General features: G+C 43.2%; 3 protein-coding genes across 5 annotated transcripts; 1 reads left to right on the top strand and 2 right to left on the bottom strand.

The window, feature by feature from the left end:
• Window positions 1-710: 710 nt before the first annotated feature.
• Window positions 711-7,575, bottom strand: PSMB1 (proteasome 20S subunit beta 1). Its single transcript, XM_021527204.4, has 6 exons — window positions 7,431-7,575; window positions 6,089-6,196; window positions 4,569-4,650; window positions 3,993-4,122; window positions 2,322-2,428; window positions 711-987 (listed from the first exon to the last, which is right to left on the bottom strand). Exons 1-6 carry the CDS (start codon window positions 7,532-7,534, stop codon window positions 802-804), a joined length of 717 nt encoding a protein of 238 aa, XP_021382879.1. The 5' UTR covers window positions 7,535-7,575; the 3' UTR covers window positions 711-801.
• Window positions 7,576-9,443: 1,868 nt separating this feature from the next.
• Window positions 9,444-19,132, top strand: TBP (TATA-box binding protein). The gene is made up of 8 exons (XM_021527165.3): window positions 9,444-9,507; window positions 11,087-11,323; window positions 11,990-12,321; window positions 13,386-13,473; window positions 15,415-15,506; window positions 16,663-16,830; window positions 17,125-17,219; window positions 18,432-19,132. The coding sequence occupies exons 2-8, from the start codon at window positions 11,270-11,272 to the stop codon at window positions 18,509-18,511; spliced, it is 909 nt and encodes a 302-aa protein (XP_021382840.1). The 5' UTR covers window positions 9,444-9,507; window positions 11,087-11,269; the 3' UTR covers window positions 18,512-19,132.
• A 1,831-nt stretch (window positions 19,133-20,963) lies between these two features.
• Window positions 20,964-25,615, bottom strand: PDCD2 (programmed cell death 2). 3 transcript variants are annotated; one of them, XM_021527164.4, is made up of 6 exons: window positions 25,259-25,613; window positions 24,936-25,187; window positions 24,394-24,522; window positions 23,235-23,350; window positions 21,912-22,028; window positions 20,964-21,387 (listed from the first exon to the last, which is right to left on the bottom strand). In XM_021527164.4, the coding sequence occupies exons 1-6, from the start codon at window positions 25,557-25,559 to the stop codon at window positions 21,223-21,225; spliced, it is 1,080 nt and encodes a 359-aa protein (XP_021382839.1). In that variant the 5' UTR covers window positions 25,560-25,613; the 3' UTR covers window positions 20,964-21,222. The 3 variants fall into 3 exon arrangements, with proteins under 3 accessions (XP_021382839.1, XP_021382838.1, XP_085432939.1); XM_021527163.4 differs by having other exon boundaries at window positions 24,394-24,570; window positions 25,259-25,609; XM_085576813.1 differs by having other exon boundaries at window positions 21,084-21,357; window positions 24,394-24,570; window positions 25,259-25,615.
• Between the last annotated feature and the right edge of the window lie 53 nt (window positions 25,616-25,668).

Below are 25,668 nucleotides of genomic sequence, written 5' to 3'. Positions count from 1 at the left end.
AAGAGAAAACTATCTTGCCCTTGATGATGCAGCTCTGTTTTTCTGAAGGTCCCAATACTGAAGCCAGTTTCCAGGACTGTGATACAGCACATCAAACAAACTACACTTGATGCAATTTCCCAAGAATCAAAGGCAGCAGTAGGCCTAACAAAGGACCCAGGCATTAAAAGGCACTCAGGAATCTCCATTCGAAGTTATTTTCCATCAGTAGCCACAAAGGGACAATGCTTCAAATTCAGGGCATTAACCAAACAGAAACATGCAGAGGTGAGCCCAGATGCAGAGTCCAGGACTAAACTTTGAAAGACTCCATTTAACATTCTTCCCTCTAACATAGTGATACTGGTTTCAGATGACCAATAGAGTCTTTGCAAATACGTACACCAAGTCAAATGTCAGGAAAGCCAAGCTATGGAAGTGTAGAGAAGGCAGTATGAACAGAGCAAATGTTTTACTCGCTAAATCAAGACTGAACTGAAAGAATTATCAGAATAGTTTGTGAGCCTAAATTTTAATACTCCCCCATAGTTCAGCATAAGGGATTGTGAGAAGGGGATTATACTTCCATTAGAATTAGCCTTATTGATAGATTAAGATATGATGAAGGAAACTGCCTTGTAACTTTAAGCTGCTTCCTCACCATGAACTGCTCTGGTTTCTAGAAAAAACAACTTCTAGCAAAGACAGAAAACACTCAGCACCACAGTAGCTGAACTTCTTGAAAAAGATTTAATTGGACAAATGTCTTCATTACACAGGTAAATTGTACATCACAGATAAGTTGCTTACACATGAACTGATTTAGTCTTTTCGTAACTGGATAGTTTGCTCTTTAATTCCATCTTTTGTGACAATGCAAATCTTTAGTGCATCCCCAGTGTACACATCTCTCTCGGCAGCAGAAATGAAGACATCCTTAACCAGCTGCAAAGCCTTTTCCAGGGTCAGAGGTACACGCTCCACATTTTGCATGTTCTTGAAGCCAATCTAAGAAAAGATGAAAAAGTATTTTATCCATCTATGAAAACTGATTCAGTCTCTGCACTAGAATAAACAGATTTAGATTAATTTAAAAGAAGAAAAGGCCCATCTATTTTAAAAACGCCAAAGCTGAAAAATCATTCCTCTACATAGTTTACAGTTAAGAGCTTTACCAATACCAATCTCTGAGAAAATTACCTAGAAGCAGATCCAATATACAGCCAGCATAGCTCCTCCTGCTCATTCATCATGGACAAGATCACAATGAACATTTGGATCTCATCTAACTCTTACACACAAGGTTGGCAGTACCAGAACTGCACGAGTGTTTTTTTCTCTGGTCACTTGCAGTTAGGAACATTTCTTAAAAGCAAACATTCCCTGAGATACCTAGACTTCCAAACTAAGTCTGTATTGGAGCATACTTGGTCCTACCAAATAGCATTAAGTTAGCTCATAAATACAGGTGTCAAGCATCAGAACAGGTAAAGGGAGTCCCATGTTTTGCCTGAAACCCATAAGCAGTAAAAAATTACTTATGACAACTTGGTTTTTGCAGAACATATTTCCTTCAGTTTAAGGAAAAAAAAAAAGAAAAACAAGGAAATATTCTATTCCTTTCTCATCTGGTAAGAGTCAAGAATGCTTACCACTTTTCTAAGCACAAATGCTGTGTTGGCATCAGGTTCAAGTGACTAAATACCAGCACCAATAAAAAAAACTTAAAATGAGTAAGATATGCTTTGGTATTTCTCCCATTCCATTATTAACAGCTTCAACTAAATATGAAAATATTCTTCAAGTACTTCAGACAGATTTAACTGAATGAGTTTTCAGCAGTTTTATGAAAGAACACTCTTACTAAAAAATGGTATCTGAGTGGTATAAAACTGAAGACTTAAACAAGGGTATGTTAAATGATAAAATGTATGTATTAATTCTATCTTCTTAATTTGGTATTATTTCATACTAAGTAACAGGCACATTTATGTTATCAGCCAAGAAAAAACTCACAAAACCCAGAAAAAAAACCCATCCAAACAACTTCTAGGATAAACATAACTCCCCAATTAAAACATTTCTGTCTTCCTAACAGGCACTGCAAATACAAATAATGTATTAAAAACCTGAACAGATGTCAAAGCAAAACTGATTTCCCCTGAGAAAGTAAAGCCACATAATTTATAAATGTATGGACTACCAGAGCCTACCTTGGTAATAGATTTAAAACGTCTCTCAAAAGTAATATTCTCCAGAAGTAAAGCTATGTCACAATTGAATGTCAGAAGTCTTTACTGAGATAAGGAAAAAACCAAACCAAAACAAAAGCCAACAATAACCTGGTTATCCAGCAAAGGCTGCAACATTGCACTTGCTGATCCACCTGCTTTGAAACTCTCTCTCTCATAGGAGCCCACTGGATCAAAGCTATAAACTGCTCCTTTCCCTGAAAAAAAAAAAAAAAAAAAAAAGAATTAGTATTTAATCACAATTCAGAAAGCTACCCAATACTGACAAGCATCTTCAACAAAACCATCTCTCTGGATAAGCAGTTATCTGGAACACTTCAGATTCCAGTAAACCTTTTCCAAACACTGAGTATGTTCAGATGATGCTTTTTACAGAAGATTCACTATGGCTGCAGCCTGGTACAATATCCAAAGTTATTGTCTTTATTTAAGCCACAACCATGCTTCAACAGATGTTTCCTACAGTACTTACCACAGAAAAAATGCTGATCAGAGTAATCAAAGCAGAAAAATTAACTAGAGTGTAGTGCTGCACAAACAGCCACAGGGGTTCAAGGCAAACACAAACAAGCAGCTCAGACATCGTTCCTGAATGATACGTTTCTTGAATTACCTCCAGAAAGCATGCCTGGATGCCTCTGCATTGAGCTCCCAGAACCATGGATGATGCTCTGGTCTCTTGCACACTTCCCTCTGAAGCCAGACCAGGTGGTGCAAAGCTTACTGGCTTGCACCAACACCAGAGGTACAGACACTGTAGCTCTGAAGCATCAGGGTTTGACTAGGACATGCCAGTCAGAATGCAGCAGCTGGCCAAGCACAGCCTTTCTGTTCAGACAGGCTGCATCCAATTCAATTAAATGGCCAGTGCCCTTGGCAGCAGAGCACAGGAGCTGAACAGCTCTGAGAAAGCCAGCCATATCAACAATCAATCTTGCTGGACCCTAATTTAGTCCATGCGAGCAAACCTACACCCTGATTCTTATCAGCTACTACAGCACCCTTATAATCTGACATTTACCATTATGCAGGGCAGACTAATCCCCTGCCAGATCCCACAACTCAGAGACATGTCTTAGCAAGACTGTGAAAGCAGTGTAACTTACTGGTAAAAACAAACTGCAAGGAATGGCTAAAATTATCCAAACAGGACCACCTCTGAGCTCCTTCACAAAGCCATACAACACAGTATTTCAGCAACTCAACCAAATCACTGGGCAGGAACCCAGTAAGTTTTGGAAGGGCTGTACATTAAACTGCAGCTTCTGTGTAGAAGTCATTATTTTCATTAGAGATTAGTTAACATTTAGAAATAACTTTGCAGAAACCTGTCTCTGAAGTAAGTCTTCATAGTAAATATTCTTTACCACACTCACAGGTCTGAGTGAAGCATACAATTTTACTGGTGACATCTACTTTAAAGATGTAATTAAAAAATCCAGCAAAACAGTTGTAAAATTTTCCAGTCCAAAGTATGAATTATTTCACTTTAGAGATTTTATTTGTAATAAAATAATTATAACATAGCTTTTAGACTTTCAGACCTTCAGAAATAAAAAATCAAGTGAATAACAAAAACTAGGAAACAAGACAGATACACAGTATGTATTCAATCTAAGTACCATAATGCCTAAAGGCAGATGTTAGGAATAGCAACACAAACTTTGTTATTCAATCAGTACACCTGAGATGTAAAGGAATAGCTATCCACCCACAGAAATGCAGTCTCTCTTTTTCCTTTTTCTTTTTCTGAAGTCTTACCTTCTTCATCAAGTCCACCAATTATATTGTAAACGTAGTAGGGAAAGAAACGTCGGGAGTACAGGATAGTAGACAGCATTGCTGCAATAGCCCCTGTAGTCATGGTCTTGTTGTTGGAATGCTTGTACATCTGCCAGTGGTAGAGCACATCCAAGAAGAAAGTCAAACACTAAAGCTGACATTCAACCAGAATTACATTTCCTGTAAGCTTGCTACAGAAGAATCTGACACTAAGCAAAATTATTAACCAGCACAATTACTGAAAACACGCTGGTCTAAAAGGTAAAGCCTCTTTACAAGCCAAAGATTAACATATCTTCAAATTTTTGTAATTAATAGGTGTTGCCTCATTTACAATATCCTTTCCAGCTCTTCCATTCTATAAATTTGTGGTGTCACACTTAATAAGAACACAGCACCAATTTTCCCTGCCAGATCTTTCACTAGCAAAACAGTTATGATACAAACACTTAGGAAAAAACAGCAGAAAAGTTTTATATAAAACGTATTATAGTATTGGTCTCAAGTATAATATTAAGAATCTAAGTTTCTAAATACAGTAGCATTCGTAGTTACCTTTAATCTGGCTTCAATAATTTTAGTAAGTGTAAGGCAGTCTCCATGGAAACCAGTGCATCCAATGACAGTTCGTTCTGTTCTGAAAAACGTAAAATTTTGTTGCAATATTAGGCTTAGCATGAACTACAGCAATTTCTGATACAGCAGCTTATTATGAAAACACCAAATGTATTTTCAGTTTTTCTAGTGCTGTCAAAAACAGTTGTCTAAAATGTAGTAACAGATCTGTGGTGTATAAAAGGCACCTGCAACCTACATCTTGAAGAGGACTCAATAAATGCAGGACCACGCAGATGTCTTTCTTCAACTACTTCCTTCTTCAGCTCTCAGCAGGACTGACAAAAAGAAATTCTTCATTTCTTTATGCACTCCTGACTCCAGCTGTAGCAATTCAGTCTTACTAGAAGATCTGTTATACACTGGGGAGCCACAGATCCTATCACTCAGTCCAATTTTTACTCCATCAGACCAGAGGGCTGCATTAAGCTTGTACAATGGTTGCATGACATTTATGGTTTTGGTGGCTTCTCACAGCACAAACAGAAGTTACCTGGCTGCAGATGCACTACAGAAGCTTAGCTCTCTGCTCAGTTTTGAAATGTTTTATGAACACTAACCATGGGAACACACACTTGAAATTTTAATTGTAGGAAACAGAAAAGAGTCTAGAAATATTAATACACAGTGACCTACCCAAAGCAGTCATTCAGAAAATATCTTAAAACAAAATCTTCTCTCAGCCTGTCACTAGAATTACATAAAGCCATTGTGAGCAATATGTATACTGTACCAGACTAATCTCCATCTGGACAGTATCAGAGAATCAAATATGTAGTAATAACAAGTTAGCCAGGAGAAGCCAAGTTATTTTGACTTCATGTCATCAATCTAGAAAAATAAACAATAACCCACACAAAAAAAAAAAATATTTATGTAGTTGATGACAGCCTACAAGGCAAGCACCTGCTGCAGTAAAATGAACATAAATAACGTGTAGCTGTAAACCAAGAAGATGCTACCCAGGTGAGTCAAACTAAGCATAAAATGAGACTAGAAAGTTCAATTCTGGAACTACTAATAGGTTTACCTCCCCTAAAACAAACACCTCTCTAAGTGCCAGGTAGAGAGATACAGTACAACTGGCAGCAGTGGGCACACTTACATACCACCACCAGATCTCCTGATGAAGTAGAATGAGTTACCATATAATTAAGTTTTGCTATAGTTAAGTTAGGAATTCTTCTGATTATCCAGCCAAAAAACTCCATGTTTAAGTTTGTTTCATGCGAAAAATGTTCTGTTCTCACTTAGCTTCAAAAGCATGAAACAAGAAATCTGGCTATATTTACAACATCACATCACATCTTGCATTACAGCAAAGGTCACCACAACTCCAAAATCTACGGTGTTACTGTGCTTTTTCTTCTAAGAATTCTGCTTAAAGCAAGAGGCAGATGATATGGTCAGCAAAACAAAAGATTTTTCGTCTTTTTCAATCCTTGCAGATCTGGACTTACAGCTTGTAGCATTTTGGGCTGTCCCGGGAGTGAATTGAATAGCCTTCACTCAGACGCGTGTCAGAGGCAACGATACAAAAGTCTTCTCCAGCAATCGCCAGCACAGTCCTTAAAAAAAGAGTACGGGTAAATCATGGCCTTCAGCACAAGCATCTTCTCAAGTAACACAGAAACAAGCTAGATAGTAATTCTACACCCAGACTCATGTTCTGTCAAGTATCTTATTCTCCTTGCTATGTTTCCCACTATGCACATCCCTACTCAAGCCAAAAAGAAGAAGACACTAGACAGACTGAAGAAAATATATACATGTGGCCCTCTACTCTGATTTAAATTGTAAGGCAACTTGGTAAAACAGAGACTCTACACCAGGCAAGAACCAGACCAAATGGATGAGGTATTTTATATGCCTGATAAAACAAACAAAAATCCTTCTAAAACAAGCAAAGTACTGAGCAACTGTATCACTACACTTAAATAAACGTCACTTTTAAAATCTGGTGTTATTACTTGCCAACAACCAGTACTGTGATCACCACAGGTGTACTACCATTAAGTAACAAATTACTTAATTTAAAAAGCAGTAGTCATTATAAGAAAAAAAGCTTACCTGGCCAGATCATGCCACCAACTCAGGTGTGTTAAAACAGTGTTAAAACATCACTTGCCTTTAACAGTTTACAGCAACGTAGCATTCAACCCAGTAACACGTTTACCAGCAGCATGGTAAAAAGCAAAGGCCATAAACTAAAACACAAGAAATTCCACCTCAACATCAGAAAGAACTTCTTAACGTTGAGGGTGGCAGACCATTGGAATAGGCTGCCCAGGGAAGTCGTGCAGTCTCCCTCTCTGAAGACATTCAAAACCCACCCGGACACGTTCTGGTGTCACCTGCTCGAGGTGACCCTGCCTTATCAGGGGAGTTGGACTGGATGATCTCCAGAGCACCCATCCAGCCCTAACAACTCTGTTACAGGATTCCGTAACAGGACCATTACCTGGCTTTCCTAAGCCACTATAAAGAAACAACCCTGCGGGGAACAAAAGATGCGTACTTTAAGACCAGTCGAAGTTTAGGGAGCCCGAGCGTTCCAAAAGCCACACGGACAGGCAAGAACACCCCGAAAGGCTGCAAGGCCTCAAGGCAAGCCCAAGCCTAGCTCCTCCTTGTGCTGCCGCCCTCTCCCTACGAGGAGGAGACCGTGGGGGGAGGTAAACCCGCACTGGGCACCGAGGAGAAGCGGGAGTAAGGCGAGGCAGCGCCAACCCGGCGCGGCTCTCCGCTGGGCCCATGCCCGGGAGCGTGCCCGTCCCGCCCGCCGCCTCCCGCGCCGCTCACCCTCCGTTGAAGGTGTACGGCGAGAAGCGGTGGTGCTGCACGGGCGCCTCCAGCCCGTAGCCCGCCTCGGGCCGGGAGAGCCCGCGTCCCGCGGTGGGCAGCATCGCGGCCGCCGATCGCTGCTGTCTCACGGCGAAATGGCGGCACCGGAGGCGGAAGCGGAGCCGCCCTGGGCGGGGCGCGCAGCGCCGCCTCCTCTCGGTGCTCTGCCGGCCGGAGGGCGGCGGCGCCGCTGCGGAGCGGAGCCCGGCCCGTGCCGCCTGCGGCGCGGTGTGTGTCTGGGCCGGCAGCGCTTGGACGAGAGCCGTGCCCGCTCCTGGAAACACGCAGGCTGGTCGGGAGCACCAGTCGTGATTGGGCGGGTGGGCAGCAGCGTGGCTCCTGTTCTGTAGGGAGAGCGCCTTTGGAACCACCGTGAAGAGAGTGGGAATCAGAATCATCAGATGGCTGGAGTTGGAAAGGACGTCAAAGATCATCTATCCTGTCATGGGCAGGGACACCTTTCACTAGACCAAGCCGCTCAAAGATCCATCCTGCTTGAACACTTCCAGGGATGGGGCACCCACAACTTTCCTGGGCAACCTATGCCAGTACTGCACCACCCTCACAGCAAAGAACTGCCTCCTAATATGTAATCTAAACTCTCTCTCTTTCAGTTTGAGGCCATTCCCCCCTGTCCTACATGCTCTTGTGAAAAGTTCCTCTCCACCTTTGTAGTAGGTCACCCTGAAGCCTTCTCTTACCCAGGCTGAATAATCAAAATTATCTCAGCCTTTCCCTGTGCTTCATCCCTCTAAGCATCTTGGTGGCCCTCCTCTTGACTTGCTCCAACAGGTCCAGGTCTTTCTTGAGCTGGACACAGGACTCTAGATGGGGTCTCACCAGGTCCTCGAGGTGGGCCATGGGTTGTGGTGCCAGGCACCATGGCGCAACTGGAAACAAGTGGGAAGGGCTGGGATAGAAGCTCGAAGAGGTACTAGGGGAGAAGGACAGGGCGGGGACAGTGAGATGCAGGGGACACATGGTGCTCCTGAGGAAAAGTGTGTTGCCCTGCTCAGGAAGCACAGCTGTGGTGGCTGCAGTCTCCATGGGCACTGTGCAGACACAGCAGCAAGACCCGCAGGTGGCTGCACAGCAGTGTGGAACTCTGTACAGCTCCAGTGTGAGGAACCATAGCTCCTGTGAGGGCCTGGTGCACTGCCAGGGACCCCCACAGATCCACAGAATTTGGAAGGGACCACAAGGGGTCATCTGGAGCAACCTTTTTTGCTCAAGCACCTGACATACGGTTGTGTCCAGATGGTTCTTGAACATCTCCAGTGAGGGAGATTCCACAACCTCTCAGGACAATCTGCTCCAGTGCTTGGTCACCTGCACAGTGAAGAAGTTCTTCTTCATATGCAGGTGGAACTTCCTGTGCATCGGTATCTGCCCATTGCCTCTCGTCCTATTGCTTGGCACCACCAAGATGGGCCCAGATGAATCCTCTTCACACCCACCCTTTAAATATTTATTCACATTTATGAGGTCCCCTCTCAGTCGTGTCTTCTCAAGGCTGAACAGGTCCAGGTTCCTCCGCCTTTCTTCATAAGTGGATGCTCCAATCCTTTATCATCTCCGTAGTCCTCTGCTGCATCTGCTCCAGGAGCTCCATGTCTCTCCTGCCCTGAGGAGCCCAGAACAGGACACAGCACTCCAGACGCAGCCTCTCCAGGGCTGAGTAGAGGGGCAGGATCGACCTGCTGGCAATGCTCTTCCTAATGCACCCCAGGACAGCACTGGCCTTCTTGGCCACACGGCACTGCTGTCTCGGGGACAGCCTGTTTGCACCAGGAGCCCCAGGCCCTTCCCCACAGAGCTGCTTCCCCGCCGGCTGGCCCAGCCTGTGCTGGCGCCCGTGGTTACGCCTCTCCAGGTGCCTCTCCTGCCCTCGCCCTCGATAATTTCCGACGGTTCCTCCCTGCGAAGTCTTGTCCCGCCGGCGGCGGGAAGTGACGCGCCGGGCGCGCCGGTGGAGCGGGAGCGGGGGCGGGGCGCGGCCGGGCGCTGAGCGCGGCGGGAGCGGAGCGAGCCGCAGGTACCGAGTGCCCGCCCGGTACCGAGTGCCCGCCGCTCGCCCCTGCCCGCGGCCGGGCTGGTGGGGCGCGATGGTGTGGGGCAGGCCGGGCCTGGAGGGCGGGGACGATGCGCGGGCCGGGCTCGCTCCGCACCTCCGGGGCGGCCTGAGCCGCGGCCGGGGGAAGCGGAGGGGCTCCCGCGGCGCGGAGGCGGCGGCCGCCTTTCTCTCCCCGGCGCGGCTCGGGAGCGGGAGGCGGCCGAGGCGCCGGCCGCGGGATGGGCGCGGGCAGCGGCGGGGCCGGGGCCGGGGCCGGGTCGGGTGGGGAGCGAGGAGGGCTGGGGCGCGGGCAGGCTGTGGCCGCACGCCGAGCGCTGCTGCGTGGCTGGTGGCGAGCCCGAAAGGGCCCCCGGGGGTGGGTCGGGGCCTCCTCCGGGCTGTCTGCGGCTTCTGGACTCTGTTCCCTCGACCGAAACGTCGCCCGACGTTTGTAGTGGAGATCCGAGCAAGCCGCCTTTAGTGGGTAGAGGAGGGACTTCTGCGTAGACCGTGCCCTGGGTGCAGGTTTTTGTATGCCTGGTATCCAGCCTTTTTACTAAATAGCTGGGCTGTCGAGGAGTTGAGTTTGTTTCTTCCAGGATAATATTTAGGCCTCTAATGTTCCCACGTTGTAAAACCTGGGTGGTCTTCTTGATACCTTTGGTGATATCTTAAGGTCATGGGTGGAAAAAAGCAGACCTTTCTAGCTGCAGTGTAAATATTAATGTAGTTCTGAGTTCTCATATCTTAAAAAAAAGAGAGGCTGCATAGGCTGTCTTTGCATTTTGAGGTGGCCTACGTCTGGCCTGATGTATTTGATGACCTTGAGTATCTCTTAGCAATAGTTAAAAAACTTAAAAATTAATGGGATAATATTTTATATAATTGGTATAATAAAATTTAAATCATCCACTTCTGTTTATTTCCATAACAGAGCAACAGAAGTGTAGTTAGAAATGAAAGAAAACCATTGTATGTCTCACTTGCGTACTTGAAATTTGTTTTCACATATTTCTTTTTTCCTCACAAAATGTATGTCATTACAGTTTGAAATCTGTCAGTGCTTTGTTTTATGGAATTGGATGGAAGAGGTTTTCCTAGCTGTGATTTGAGCTGTGATGCTCTTCTCATAGAAGAAAAAAAGTCATTTTTGAAAGCACAAGCCTTAAAATAGCCAGGAAGAGACTACAAGCAATGTCAATTAGTAGCCAAGGGAATTAAATTCTAAAAAAATCAGTGCTTTTGCAGCTGAAGCGAAGCTTGGAGTAGAATGAGCATCAACAGCTTGAGCTGTTAGTGCAGGAAGGTTTGGTTAGATAGAGGCCTGCTCGTGTGAGTCAAGTGACCTGCCAGGGACTTCAGCAGAATCATACTGCAAAGTTTCTATGGAGTGTGCCTGAAAAAGGTTATTTTTATGGATTGTGCATGTGTGTGTGCGTGCGCGTGAATGTTCTTATATGTATTTGTACGTGGGTGTCTCTTATCTGAGTCAGCAGCTGATAGATTTGCTTTTGGGTTTGTGTTTAGATATTATTCTCAAGATATTACTTTTTTTTTCCAGGCTCAGGACAGTGTTGTAGATCCATATTTCTCTGAAGCTGATGTTTTCCTAATACTTTCAGCTTGGCTTTAAAAGCTACTTCGCTGGAATGTTTTAAACGGTTAAAAAACCTCTAGGATTTGAATTTTATTTAAATTAATTGAAGGAAATACTTCTGGCCTCACCAAAGAAATAACTGGAATCATGGATCAGAACAACAGTTTGCCACCCTACGCTCAAGGCTTAGCCTCCCCTCAGGTAAAAACGAATTATTTAAAATGTAACTGTGATCTGAATTTCCTTTATGAAAGTGCTTTCTCTTTCTTATATCTACCTTCACAATTTTTTTTTTGTTAACAGATCTGAAAAATTCTACTAGGTATCGAATAATACTAGTATAAAGCAGAATTTTGAAACCATTGATGTCTATATTCAGAAGTATAAGAAACACATGGTTTTTTATACACTGACTGTAAGAATATATGTGGGATTTCTTAATGGGGTTCCTCTTAAGTGGAAACATGACTGACAAGTTGGAAAGATTTAATTTAATTTAGGTGGTTGCTGCTTAAACTATGTACATAATGGATTATTGCTGGGCTATGAGTGCAGTGGGTACAGTGAGCACAGTTGGTGTTCAGGCAGTTTCAAGTTAAATTGTGGGTCAAAGTTGAGACACACTTGCAAGGTAGTGTGAGAAGCACATCATGTTCCCTAGATTCCTTTGGGTAGTACTTTATTCTGTAGAACAGCTGCATTTCTGAGGATTTTCTAATTTTAATGATTTACTACTATATGCTTCAGGTTTGATATGAGCAACTTGGCTAACATAGATTTATTTTTGACTCCTCCTGAAAACTTTGTCTCTTAAAAACAAAATGGAGTAATGGATCTGTGGCTTTTGTGTCTTGTTTTCTTCTGCAGGGTGCAATGACTCCAGGAATTCCAATTTTCAGCCCGATGATGCCATATGGCACAGGACTGACACCGCAGCCTGTCCAGAGCACCAACAGTCTGTCCATATTGGAGGAACAGCAGCGGCAGCAGCAGCAGCAGCAAGCAGCACAGCAATCCACGTCACAGCAAGCGACACAGGGAACATCTGGTCAAACCCCCCAGCTCTTCCATTCACAGACTCTTACCACAGCCCCTTTACCAGGAACCACACCTCTGTACTCCTCTCCAATGACTCCAATGACTCCCATAACTCCTGCAACACCAGCATCAGAGAGCTCTGGCATAGTGCCACAACTACAGTGAGTGCCCCATGTGTTAGTGCATCATGTCTTCTCTCAGACAGGCTTTTAAAGACTTAGGACCAAAGTCACATCGGGAATTAGGTACTGCATTTTGGTGGGAAGGGAGGTCCTGAGAACTTATGAGCCTCCTGTAGCAATATGAGTAATTTTTACTTTTATTTTTAGCTTAGCTTCATTACTAAACCACTTAGTAATATAAACAGTTTCTTAGTGATTTGTCAGTGGTCCATCTTTGGAGCATACCAATGGCAGGTTATATATGTCTTCATTTAACACCACTGTAATTTTTAACTTCTTGCACTTCAGGAGTTCAAGATGTTTCCTTTTCCAGTGCATGGCTAACAGTGAGTTTGTGAGAAGGTAGAAATTCCCAGAACTAGTTCTAAGTTCAGGTATGGAAGTATTTGCAGTGAACTTCAGTTTTAAAGAGACTACTTCAGAAATTCATGGAAGGGACGACGAGAAATGGATGATACCAAGAATTAAAAGAGTAGTTTCTCGTATTTTTCTTACTTTTTTTTTTCCCTCATTGAGGACCATTATATTTCAGGTTTTTCCCAGAAAATGAAATCTTTTATCTAGTAACTTTTAAAAACTTTCTGCAGACCTGCTATTCCATCACGTGGCAATGCATTTACCTCCTGGGTCATTCCCACTTAGTTTTGCACCCTCCTCCTTGAAGGGCATAGCAAGGAAAATTTCAGATGGTACTATCTCATTTTCTCCTGTTTCTAGCAGCTTTTGTGATTATGGTGAGGACTCTCAGCATCAGTAATTTTTCCTGCCAAACTGAAATAGAGATTCTTCTCATGGGATGCTTCTCATAATAGCTGACAGATAAGGAGGAATCAGCAATTATGCCTTAGGAGCTTCTGCCCTACAAAAGAGGTTCCTGAGCCAAAACATTGCTCAGTGCTCCTGTTAGTAGGAAAGATGCCATTCAAACTTGATTGGAGAAACAAAATAATAATAAAAAATAAAATTGATTAGGCTTGATTAAAAATGAAGAAGATGCATGAATTCCTCATTTTTTAAAATATATTTCTCTGATCTATCTTTAGGAATATTGTGTCCACAGTGAATCTTGGTTGCAAACTTGATCTAAAAACTATTGCACTTCGTGCCCGAAATGCTGAGTATAATCCCAAGGTAAGAGAAATGTATTAAGAGTTCATCCTATAACAGATGAATTAAAGGCACAGGTTGTGGCTGCAGGCTGCTGCAATAGACTGAAAAACCTACCTGCTATGTATGCAGTTTTATACTGTAGTTAAAAGGGAATTTTAATTAACTTAGGATGTTCAAATTAGTAAAAAGCATTTTTATGCTGAGGTAGCTGTGATGTGCACCAGGTTGTAAGTTGTTAGGTTTAGAAAAAAAGTAACCAACAGTGTAGTGTACTGGCTAAGCTTTTTGTGGTAGAGGTGGCCTCTGCTGCTGTTCATATGGGCATATTTGTTTGTAGTGTTCAGTGAGCTCTTTTTGCTTATTACTGTGAAACATCTGATGATGAAATCTTGTTCCGTATCTCCCAGCAAGGAGAAAGGAAAGAATTAAAATCTTGGTCTCCTGCTAGAGCTGTGGTTTCCTCCACCTAGCTGCCCCTCGAATTCTTACGGTCACAGGGCATTCGCTTATTTCTTTCATAGCCTCGCTTCCCTCTGTTCTCTCATGTTCTCCAGTACTTCTGCCATCTCATTGTTTCTGATGGCTGAGTTTGGTGGAACATTAAAATGAATAAAAACAAAATCAATTAAATTGATTTTTTTGCATACTGACTTCAAAGTTGCCTGCTGCTTCTTAATAGTAGTAGTGTTCTAAATAAGTGGTGTCTTTTTAGCTTGGGAAATCTGAACAACCGCAAAGGATCTGGAGCATTAAATAAAAAAAAAAAATAATGTTGCTTCATGTTTCTTTCGGGTGGCTCCTCTTGAAAATGTTGTCTTTGCAACAACAGTAGCTGGACACTTAATTAAGTTTAGATGTTGCATTGTTGAATTGGCTTGTCTTGGAAGGCTTCAGTTTTCCTGGGGTGTGTGTGTTTTTCTTGTTTTAGCATTTAATATTTTGCTGCAGTTGACCTGAACTCTGCTCTCAAAGGCTAAAGCACACATGCAGGCATATATGATAAATGACTTTTCTGGAAGTTTATACCAGTGATGCTGTTACATAATTGCCAGTAAAATATTAGCACAGCAAAAATTTGAGCATGCCTTGGTAACTCCTAATGTAGGGGGTAGATGGCTGTGTAAAACTTGTAGGCTAGAATAATCAATATGAAACACTTGTTTTCCATGGCAGAGGGATAGAAGGGTTATGTAACACACTCCTGACATTTAGTCAGTAGATACATCTATCAAAGAAAGCAGTTGCTTGGCTATATTATTTAAGTCATATTTTGACAAATGTACTGTTGGGTAGCCCACGCTACCGCCTTGGTTATGTCAGCAGAACAATTGTTGGGACTACAGGGTGAGCTGTTCCAAGTTAAATATAACAAAAAGGGGTTTTTCTGTGTGTGTGTGTGTGCCCACCTCTGTTTCCACTATCTCTTGCTTCAAGGAACTTAAGAATATTTGAAAATGTTTAATGAGAGTAAAAAGCTAGAGCTAATCAGGCTGCTGTGTCCTACAGTGGTAGCTGAGGTACTTCTGTTTACACAGGACTTTGATCTCCAGCTGTTCTGTTTGCTGGAAATGTAACACTGTCCATTTTTTTTTGGATAGTCTTCCATCCTCCATGTTGGAATTTTATAAGAGATAAAATTCCAACATATGGAAGAATTTTTTAAAATTTATTTTTAAAATTGTTTCTATTGCTCTGATGCAAATGTGTTATTTATATGTTGAATGTATAGTAATGAGAGATGAACAGGAACGCAGTGGTAAATACCCTTCCTGCCTGGCTGTACCTCTCAGTGGGTGTGCTCGAAGGTACTTATGGTTTGAGCGTGTCAAGTAAACTTTGAGTGATCTGTGTGTTTGACCTTAGTTTGCCTTGCACTGCAGTGTAACTTAGATGATGCAGGTTTGGTTTTAATGTAATGATGACAGCAGTATGTCACTAACAGTCTCAATGCTCACACTTCAGCGTTTTGCTGCTGTTATTATGAGAATAAGAGAACCACGTACTACTGCACTGATATTCAGCTCTGGAAAAATGGTGTGCACAGGAGCAAAAAGGTATGTTTAGGCATTATGAGGAAACTTATCTCAGGCTGTCTTTTCTCATGTACCATGATGCTTGTTTATATATACATATCAAAGCTATATGGGTACTACTAATCTTGCTTCACAGTAACCTCAGATTATACACAGATTTCTACAGAAAATGCCTGTTTATGATTGAAGGGACTTCCTAACTTAGGGGGAAATGGTAGTTCTATTTCTGAAGTGCTTTCATTCAGTCTGATAAACTGGTTTGCAGAGGTTATGATATTCATTTTTTGGCTTTGCAGTTACCTGCTTTTTCTAATAATTTTAAAAATTCAGCAACTATGCATTGGAACTGCTTGAACTGTAAGGATGGTGACAGAAGGATTTTGTATTTGAATAACCTCATCCATCACAACACGAGAGCTCCAAATCTCTGGTTCCTGTAGTCTGATCATGTAGTGATCATGTAGTTCTTAATGTGACCATTGAAGCACAAGAATTGAAAACTAAACATAAGCTGGTGGGCAGGAGAGAAATTCTGCTCTGAAGAAGTCTGGTAGGAATCCAAAAGGAATAAACTAATAAGCAGAGATGAATGAATAGATCTGTACAGGGAACCACTTTCTCTGCCTGGTGACACTTGAAATTCAAGTTGTCTTACTTTGCATTGGCAACAAACAGATTCTCAGCTGTTTACAAACCTGAAGCAAATGGAATTCTGCAACAGTGGGTAAGACTGTGCAGCTGTAATAAACCCATGTTTGAATGTCTGGGCTGAATCAAGCAGAAGATTTTGCCAGTTGACAGATTTTTATATAAATACGTATTTTCTAGCAATAGTAATTCAAGGTTGTTCTAAGATGAAAACTTAAGTAACAATGTCCCATTAGAGGGACTCCGGTCAATATTTTAAAAATGTAAAATGTATGGATTTATAATTTACAGTTTTATGTCTCATGAACAGTGAGTGCAATACTAATGCTGTCCAGAAGCCTATTACTAAAATTGGCATGAAAACCAGTCAGTGCTAGTTGTTAATTTTGGATGTAAAAGTTTTGCATGTGAACTCCCCTCTCCCTTCACACAGACTTTTTTCCTCAGTTAGGTATTTGTGGTTTAATGCTGTTTGCTTGAAGTAATACTTAACTGAGGCAGTAATATGAATATCTTTTTCTCACTTCAGTGAGGAGCAATCCAGACTGGCTGCAAGGAAGTATGCAAGAGTTGTTCAGAAACTAGGTTTTCCTGCAAAATTTTTGGATTTTAAAATTCAGAATATGGTGGGCAGCTGTGATGTGAAATTTCCCATCAGACTGGAAGGATTGGTACTCACACACCAGCAGTTCAGCAGGTAAAAAAAGGCATGCTTATGTTTCATTCTTGTTGCATACTATCTTAGAAGGTGACATCTGTTTAGATTATTCCCTTGCACCACAGGGAAACCTGCATCTTTGTTCCCATCTCTGCACTGCCTCAGGTGTAACTGAGGCTGCCCAATGTGAACCTGTCAAAATTATGTTCCCTGCTACACTCCCCAAGTTTCAGGAAAGTCTACATCTCTTCTGCCCAGTCCTAGACTGGGCCCAGAAGATAGGGTGGAAGATGGGTCTGCAAGCACATTTAAACACACTCTCTTCTCTTACAGCTACGAGCCGGAATTGTTTCCTGGCTTAATCTACAGAATGATTAAGCCAAGAATCGTTCTGCTTATTTTTGTTTCTGGAAAAGTGGTTTTAACTGGTAAGTGAAGACAGTATCTTACTCCAAGAGGTGAGATTTATACTGTATGACAGAGAACAGACAGGGATACGTAAGCTGCCAGGTACTTTTCCTTTAGAGGTGACAGTACTGAGAAAGGAGATTTAATAGAGTATTCCAGGGATGGCAATGTTAAGGAAACTTTCCTGTGCAGCCTAACAGCCACTCTGGCAGTCAGAGCCACACCAGCTGCAGCAGGACCAAAGCCTGTTTGCAATGGGCAGCTCCAGCAAAGCCAACAGGTGTCCTGCTTGACTCTACACACCTCACTCACACAGTCAGACCAGGTTTTCTTGAGGGCTCAGCACCAGGCTTTGTTATGCAAAGATTCAGCAGTTCAGGCCTTTTGCCTGGGTGTCCTTCACCTAAAGCTCAACCTGCAGCTCAGCACTGCCACTGCATACACAGCTACCTGCACTGTGTTCCTTAACAGATGGGAATGCACAAAGCAACAGCACATTTGGTTAGATCAAAGGAACAACCATAATGAAACACTAGTCAGGTATGCAGGTGCCCAAAAAGCTGTAAGAATGCTGGTGGATTTCTGGCACAATCTGAAAGACTGTTTCTGTGCTGAGCATGTGACTGAGCTAGCTTTTCTTTGGCAGCTTGGTTGCAGGCTGCTGCAATGCTCTATGATACAGCAGCCAAAGAAGGGGAGATAACTGAGCTCTAGGACCTCCTCAATCTTGGGTGCTCAACCTACTCCCTCCATTTTTTCTCATGCTGTGTCTTACTATGAAGAAGAAACCAACAAGACCCACAGACAGAAAAAGGATCATGTCCCTCCAGTGTGGGGAAATGCATTTCTCTGCAGTGGTCTCCATTGCCAGGCCTTCCTCCCCCTGATACTCTCTCAAAAAAAGCTCCACCAGTTAGGCTGTTCTGCACAAACATCCTACAGGCCTGTGCTTTGTTGTTGGGTCTCCTGTGGAAATCATGTATATGAAAATTACATTTGCAACCTAGCGTTGTCACAGAGATGCTAGTGAAAGTTCTAGCAGTTGTCAGATTAAACAGAGAAGGCTGGTAATGTAAGTTGTCTATGAAATGAGTTAAAAAGGATTGTAGAAATAGAGATTTGTGGAAACACATAGGTTTTATATAGAGTTGCATTCAAATACACATTCTAAAAGATAAAATTAAGTATTTGGCAAAAGGTACAAACTAATTTAATCCCTTCTCTTTTCCCAGGTGCTAAAGTACGAGCAGAAATCTATGAAGCATTTGAAAACATTTATCCTATTTTAAAGGGATTCAGAAAGACAACGTAACAGTTTCAACACATTTCAGAGAAATCAGGGGTATATTTTAAAAGGTATTGTGTATGGCACAGCAGTAACAAGAAACAGACTTCAAGTGCAACTGCAACACTAGGACTTGGACTATTTCCCAGTTAGTGCCTACTTCCCTGATGCTCAAGGGGAACTGTTTTCTTGAATATGTCTACTGAGTTACTGTGAGTTGCTTTACTGGGCTGTTCCTGGAGCAGCCCCTCCAACTTTTATTTATATTCTAGCTTTTAAATAGTTTTAATGCCAGTTCTATTAATAGAAAATCTGTAAGTTGGTTTAAAGACAAATGCAACTGTGTCACTCAGTGTATAAACCACTTTAATTGCCATGTATATATGTTTTAAGTTCCTTCCATAAGACCATGGTTTTTATAATTTTCAGAACTTAAGCTTTTAAATTTTTTCAATTTAAATTTCTTTGGTGCCAGACACATTCCCTCTTTCCAGTATTAAATAAGATAGAATAAATTTATTAATTAAAATGGCTCACTGTACATATATATATAATATATACCTTTCTTCTCTTCTTCAACTCCACATGTACAATAAACCCTGTTTATACAAATATGGGAACTGTCTTAATAAATTTTAAAATTACCCAGCTGGTAGGAATGAAATACATTGAATTACTTTTTTTATTTGATAGATTTTTTAATAGCAGATGCACTGCTGTAACTGACACGTTGTTTTGAGAGAATCTTAGCAGTGCTCTGCCTTGCATACCAGCAGTCACATCCTTGGCAATGTCTACCTTGAATATTTCCAATATGTTAAAGCAAAAGAGATGACTGGTTAAAGCAGCTTGTGTTTGAGTATGTGTTGCCTTATGTTCAACAGATGGGATTTAGGCAAGTCTTAAATAGCTGCACTTGAGTGAAACAGATCCCTGCTTAGCTTCTAGAATTTCTTTAAATTACTACCTTTGTATTTTACCAGCTGTGACAGCCTCACTATATTAGTGTTCCTGTAAAATGTCAAAGCCCTTTCAACTGGAGTCAGTATGTACATAATCTTCCTTCTGAACGATGCTTGAAGCCTAATAGGCTCAGAGCTAAAAATAAACTTTTTTTCTTCTTCAGTAAATTTCCAGGAATGATAACCTCTCTATGACTTGCATATTATTTCAAACAGCTTTTATCTGAAACTAACCCAAATGTGAACAATGGTTTCATTACTAAGTTGGTGTTTCATTCCAGACAAAATTAAGTTTTGGCTGGCTTTGATACTGCTCCATTTGCAAGTCCTGAGTGACTTTAATCTTCAGTCTTCTCTCTACACCAGTGTCTCTCCAGGTGTTTTAATTACTGGTTTCATGGATCTTACCAGAAAGATGCTGTTTATTAATGTAGCTGTGCATGATATACTCAAAACACTGTGTTGCCTTCAGTGCTGTGCCACTCTGTGCTGTGAGCTCATGCATGTTCCTGAGAGCTCTTGGCTATAACTGTATGGCTGTCCATGCTTTTGCAGGACCTAACTATTACCAACTTATGTGCAAAAATCTTCAACTCTTCAGAAATCTTGAAGTCTTAAGAAACCACAGGACAGTTTTCAACAAAATCAGTTGAGCTGTACTACAGTGACTTAAGACAGTTTGCTCCTTCACAACACAGACCAGAGCTTCAAACTACCCTGCTAGAAATTGTTCTGTGATAACAAAACCACTTCGAGGTACAGCATTCTCTGCCTGCTTATTTGAGTACTTTCAACATCTAAATGATTTCAAAAACCCCAGAGTCACAGATAAGCAGCCATGAATGGTTGGAGCCAGGTAAGGGAATATGTAACTGAAGTCAATTCCATAGGGAAATGCACAAAAGTCTTTTTTGCAAATACCACGGTAGCCATAGGAGTAGTTAAGCAGCTGTAAAGCTCAGCTTTATGGTTTCACTATTGTTTTGCTTCAGCTATATGGCAGTCATACAGGTGAAGAGTCCCTACAGAGGACACTTATTTTTAAACCTCACCAACCATGGCAGACTTAAAGCACAATTCAGCTGAAAATCTGCTGCTACAGGCACTGTGTTCTGGTAGGGCTGACTTTGTTTAAACTGCCTCTGCACCAGGTAATGGAGTTAAATTACTTCTGTATGGGGCTAATAGTTTTAAAGTCAGATAAAACACTTAATTTTTGTGCATTTTCTCTCAGATAACCACTCAATCAGAGCACATGACAAACTCTCAAGTTAGGTTTAGTGTACCTGTTGAGAAAGGGAAGCAGATTTAAATTCCACAGCAAAAGGCTATGCAGCTTTGTCTTAGCTGTCTCCTGTACAGCTCTTCAACATAAGCACTCAAATGGGTTTACAGTAGTCTGCTTTTCTTTGAACGAATGTTAATTTTTGAGTAGCCCAATGAAAATTCTGACAGACTACAATCTTTTTGAAGTTTTTGGAGTTCCGTTACCAACAAAAGTTGACTTCACCAATCCAAAGGTTTTTAATCTTTATTAAATAAACTTCCAGAAATGAGATTTGAAATTAAGCTTTCTGAACAAATTCATCTGGCTTCATCACCAGGTTGAAGTAAAAGCTCCTCTGGAGCACAAGGGAGGCTGTCAAGGTCTAGTTACAGCAGTTTTATCACTGTTACAAGATGCACAGTTATCAGTGACTTCAGTTCAAGCTACCTGTTTGCATAGTGCAGAGATGCAATGAAACAAATGAAGTATTCCATTTGGATGACACAACTTCACAAAGTACAGCCCATGGAATAGTCTTGTTTCCATATGAATTCTTCCAGGTATTCACTTCCCCCACCGCAGCTCTCGGCACAAGTATACACCACCAGTGTTCCCCAGTCAATGCTCTCTCCAAGGCTGTCAACCTGAAGGTGATTCAGGAGCTGTGGCATAATCTTCAAGGCAAACCAAGAGGTTTAGAAGCAGATTACAGACTTCTCCCCTCTCCCCACTTCTCCTCCTTAAAAACAGTCCTACGTTTGGTGTAAGAATTTATATTCTCTTACATCAACATCCCAGCTGAAGCTACTATGTATAGCTCAAATAAAACAAATTTGGAATTCTAAGTAAGTTTTATTTGGCCTTGTAAGATTTGCCTGATCTGTGAGCCTCCCACCGTTTGAAATTCCATTAGTAACTATGTTTTGCCTTTGCTTGACATTAAGTGTATTCACCATACATACACCTCTAGCATTCAAAGTTCCACAGCTGAATGCTTCCAGCCAAACTTTATTTATAATGCACATAATAAAGTGAAAAAGCACTTATAAGAGTAAATAAAGGTTCTGTACAATCATTTAGCATAATTAGTTCGTTGCAACTTCAACCTTCTTGCTCAAACTACAAAACAACACCCTATACAGTTAGATTTTGAGCTGGAAACACATTACCTGTGTTATTTTTAAATGATCTTACATACCTGGAATTCAAATATCCTTTTGGCACCACATACACAATTTGGGATATCTTTTTCTTCAGGCCTGTTTTCACCTGACACCCAGAGTGGACCTTCTCCTCCTCTGCAGTATCTAATTATCTGAAATACAGCAGAAATTTAAGTTCTCATGACTATCGTTTCATCTTGGTATAAAATAGGTGTTTAGTGACACAGTCAAAGCTGTAGATGGAGCAGAAAAAGGTCAGTTCTTTGAAGTAATAACCATGGCAAAATATTTGCAAATGTACCATTCTAAATAAGATAGGTTGCTTACATGACTTTTCTTAACTATGTGAATCATGCAAGTATTCATACCACATTTTTTCAGTGATCTGCAGTGATTTGTAATTCCCTAACCAAGGGTCCCAGAAAGCCCAGAAACCCAAGGTTGTGTATGCTACAGTCTTGAGACAGAGAAAAAGCACCTGGATAATTAGCACACAGACCTGCACAGAGTCAGGAATGCAATCCAGATCATTCTGTCTGCAGATCTGCATCTAAATACAAGCAGACTATCCTATTGTTCAAGAAGGTATTTTCAGACATATCCTTTGTTTTTCAATTACTAGCAAATCACACATTATCAGCAAAAGGACACTTGGACAGATCAGTCAGTACACAGATGGTCAGAGAGTGAGGCACATTCCTAAGGCAGAGAAGGGAATAGACTCAAAGTCTCCTACTTTCTGAGTGTGTACCTTAACCCCTCAGCTACCAGGCAAAATATGGAGAGAATTTCTTCTTCACCACTTTGATGGATTTAGGCTTGTGTCTTCTCTAAATGAAACCAGGGACCATGGTTTTGTTTGACATTGTAGCTTTTTAGCCTTCTGCAGTAATAAGAAATAGCATGGGGAGAAAATTTCTGTTTTAAATAGTAGAAATTCTAAAGCCATCTTTCAACCTTAAAAAAAGCCAAGCCACCCCCCAGTGACAGTGACAGAGCTCTTCTCTGCAGTTTTTGTTCTGCTGGAAGGAAAGCCAACATGGCCACAGGCTGGGGAACAATGCAGTGGTTCCCCATGTCCTTTGGTTCGAACCACGTTGCAGGATGGTGGCTCTTCCACACTGTGGGGGATTCAGCACCCTTGTGCCACCTCATCCTGACCAGCAGCTGTTTAGGATGGATGAGCAGGTCCTAAACTCTTACTTCAGCATGAATGAAGTTCAGCATGTAAGGAAGATGAGTGTGGGTTAGGTGTGTGGAGGATGAAGAGGCATCCCCATTTTGAACTAGGTACAAAAGGCATTGAAATGCTGCAGGTGCAGCAGGATGCTATGTTCAAAGGCCATCCCATTTCTGACCTGCTCTGGTTCAGCAGCTGTTTGGTTTTTAAACATTCGGAAGATCTTTTCTTCTTCAGTCTCATGTTTTGCCATTGCTTCCAATGTCTTTTCATCTAAGGACTGAAATGCTTCATCTAAGCAAGAAAAAAATAACAGTAAAACTTACAGGCTGATACAAGATACTAAAAATTAAAAACAGTATTAGCATGTGTAAATTTATTTTGCTTCATAAGTCATTCCTGGCATAAATCTAAGATCTTTTTTCTTTTCCTGGCATGTTAAGATTTGGTCACACCCAGGTCCATATACTAGTTTTAGCTGCATTTTAAACACAGATGTCAGTACTGGAATACTGGAAAGGGAAGGAGTCAATCTACCAAAGTTCATGGCTCCCAGCAGGATCACTGAGATTACAGAACTTTCAGGATACGACATTTGAAAAAGGCCCGTGTGCTGCGCATGTGCCAGACTTCAGTTTTTAGCACTGAAGAGTGTATCTGTTACACTCCAACAACCACAACAACCACATCAACTGGGGGCATTAAACACTTGTGAGATAGCTTTGGACCACAGCAAGGGAGCACCAGGAAATCCAGCATCATTCCCTGGCACCACCACAAACTCTACACCCTGGGTGTGCTCAAAGACAGTGTGGTTGCAGCAAATCCATCATGAATTTAGGGGGAGCAGGGAGGAAGGAGCCTGCACTTCAACTGCTTCAAAGTCAGTTAAAATATCCTCAAACCAGTTTTCTGCTACCACAGAGAAGGAAATTTTCTTTTCAATCAAGACAAATTGAACTAAGTCAAGCCAAGACAATCTAACAATCTCCCGATTTCAACAGTATCCAGCAGCAGATGCTCAATCCTATCCTTCTCACTTGATTTGTTCCTTACCTATTGGAAGCAGAAAGGGACACAGTGTAACTCCAAGCTATCTGCAGCAACAGCTGCTTCAACAGCTGGGGGGGGGGGGGGGGCGGCAGGTGTCAGGTCTCTCCCATAAAAGCAACTTATGGGATGTCTGCAACAAACTAGCATTGCAAATGACTGCACATGTAGCTTTTTTTTCACCGGTAGTTTACAAGGAACGCTTAAAAATCACAGTATTTGATATTTTAAAGATGTGATAACAGGCATAACTGGGAAAAATTACAAGGCAGCACTTTATTTCTGACCTGCAGTGCCTGCAGCTCCAAGTTCCTCTTGTTCTTTTGTGTCCTTTGATGTATCTTCAGCTTCTTGTTCATCATCAGTGCTGTCAGCAGGAAATTCTGGTTCCTCAGGTTCTATCAAAATTTCATATTCTGGAAAAAGGAATTCATTATGCTCTGGAATTGCATCTGCCGAGTCATCTAGAAAACAGAAGAGATACCACTTCACAACGTCATCTTGTATTTCACGCCCTTCTCCCCAAAAGCTACACATCAAACTACATAGCAGAAACACTGCATGAGCAAGCTAGATTTACATCACTGCTAGACCTGACCTGAAGGTAAGAAACACTGTTATGTTAAGGACAGTGGAAAACTGCAACAGGAGTCCTGATGCTTTGAACCTCTGTAAATCCAAGTGGCGCAGAGGGCAGACCAAACAGTGCTAGCAGCAGCATTTAAGGACTCAAAAGCTGCGGCTCGGCAGCTCGGCGCAGCATTAACCACAGGCTGGCACGCGTGCCGGGATCGCCCGTTCCAGAGGCCCCCGATGGCCGCGGACCCACCTCCGGCGGCGTGCTGGTCGCAGGAGCGGCGGTGCCCGCGCCGCCAGTCCAGCGCCTGGTGCTCGGGCCCACAGTAGGCGGCGCGGCGGCAGCGCCCGCAGCAGCGCGGCCCCAGGCAGCCGCAGACGCGGCAGAGCGCGGCGCCGCTGCCCAGCCGCCGCGGGGGCGCGGGGGCCGGGCCCGGGGGCGGCTCCTCGGGGGGCGGCTCCTCGGGGTACGTGTCGTTCCGCCGCGGCAGCTGGCTCCGGAACACTGCGGGAGAGACGCGCCGGTCAGCGGGGCGGCGGCCCTCGGCCCGTCCCTCCCCCCGTGCCGCGCCTCACCGCGGAAGGGCCCGCGCGGGCCGGGCGGGCGGTAGCAGGCGGGGCTGCGGCAGGCGAACACGAAGAGGCTGCGGTGGAAGGCGTCGGGGCGGCCGGGCAGCGGCGCGTACAGCTGGAGCAGGAAGGCGCAGGGCTGCTGGCAGCGGCCGCAGCGCAGAGCGGCGGGGCCCGGCAGCCCGGCCTCGCCCAGCCACGCCGGCCGGCCCCCGACCTTGCTGGGGAAGTAGGTGCTGCGCAGCCGCCAGGCAGCGCCCGGGCCCTCCGCCGCCGCCGCGAAACCCAGCTCCACGCCGGGAGCCATGCCGCCTCCGCCGGCCGCCGGGCCCCGAGAGCGGCGGGCGTGCGCCGGCCCCGCCCGGCCTGGCCCCGCTCTCCCCGCCCCACCAGCCCCGTTCCGGGCTCAGCCCCGC

The sequence above is a fragment of the Lonchura striata genome, chromosome 3 (genome assembly GCF_050655825.1).
Source record: "Lonchura striata isolate lonStrDom1 chromosome 3, ASM5065582v1, whole genome shotgun sequence".
In the NCBI taxonomy this organism is placed as follows: domain Eukaryota; kingdom Metazoa; phylum Chordata; class Aves; order Passeriformes; family Estrildidae; genus Lonchura; species Lonchura striata.
The sequence above is the reverse complement of the archived record's forward strand: the minus strand, read 5'-3'. Positions and strand labels throughout refer to the sequence as shown.

What these genes read in the sequence shown, in the direction of transcription:
- PSMB1 (XM_021527204.4), bottom strand. Translation starts at nt 7,534, where the DNA reads ATGCTGCCCACCGCGGGACGCGGGCTCTCCCGGCCCGAGGCGGGCTAC. An exon ending in AGCCCAAAATGCTACAAGCT is followed by an intron (nt 4,651 to 6,088) that starts GTAAGTCCAGAT and finishes TACGTTTTTCAG; the next exon opens with AACAGAACGAACTGTCATTG. An exon ending in TTATTGAAGCCAGATTAAAG is followed by an intron (nt 4,123 to 4,568) that starts GTAACTACGAAT and finishes TACCACTGGCAG; the next exon opens with ATGTACAAGCATTCCAACAA.
- TBP (XM_021527165.3), top strand. Translation starts at nt 11,270, where the DNA reads ATGGATCAGAACAACAGTTTGCCACCCTACGCTCAAGGCTTAGCCTCC. An exon ending in GTGTGCACAGGAGCAAAAAG is followed by an intron (nt 15,507 to 16,662) that starts GTATGTTTAGGC and finishes TTCTCACTTCAG; the next exon opens with TGAGGAGCAATCCAGACTGG. An exon ending in TGGAAAAGTGGTTTTAACTG is followed by an intron (nt 17,220 to 18,431) that starts GTAAGTGAAGAC and finishes CTCTTTTCCCAG; the next exon opens with GTGCTAAAGTACGAGCAGAA.
- PDCD2 (XM_021527163.4), bottom strand. Translation starts at nt 25,559, where the DNA reads ATGGCTCCCGGCGTGGAGCTGGGTTTCGCGGCGGCGGCGGAGGGCCCG. An exon ending in CCCGCGCGGGCCCTTCCGCG is followed by an intron (nt 25,188 to 25,258) that starts GTGAGGCGCGGC and finishes TCTCTCCCGCAG; the next exon opens with TGTTCCGGAGCCAGCTGCCG. An exon ending in CGACCAGCACGCCGCCGGAG is followed by an intron (nt 24,571 to 24,935) that starts GTGGGTCCGCGG and finishes TCTGTTTTCTAG; the next exon opens with ATGACTCGGCAGATGCAATT.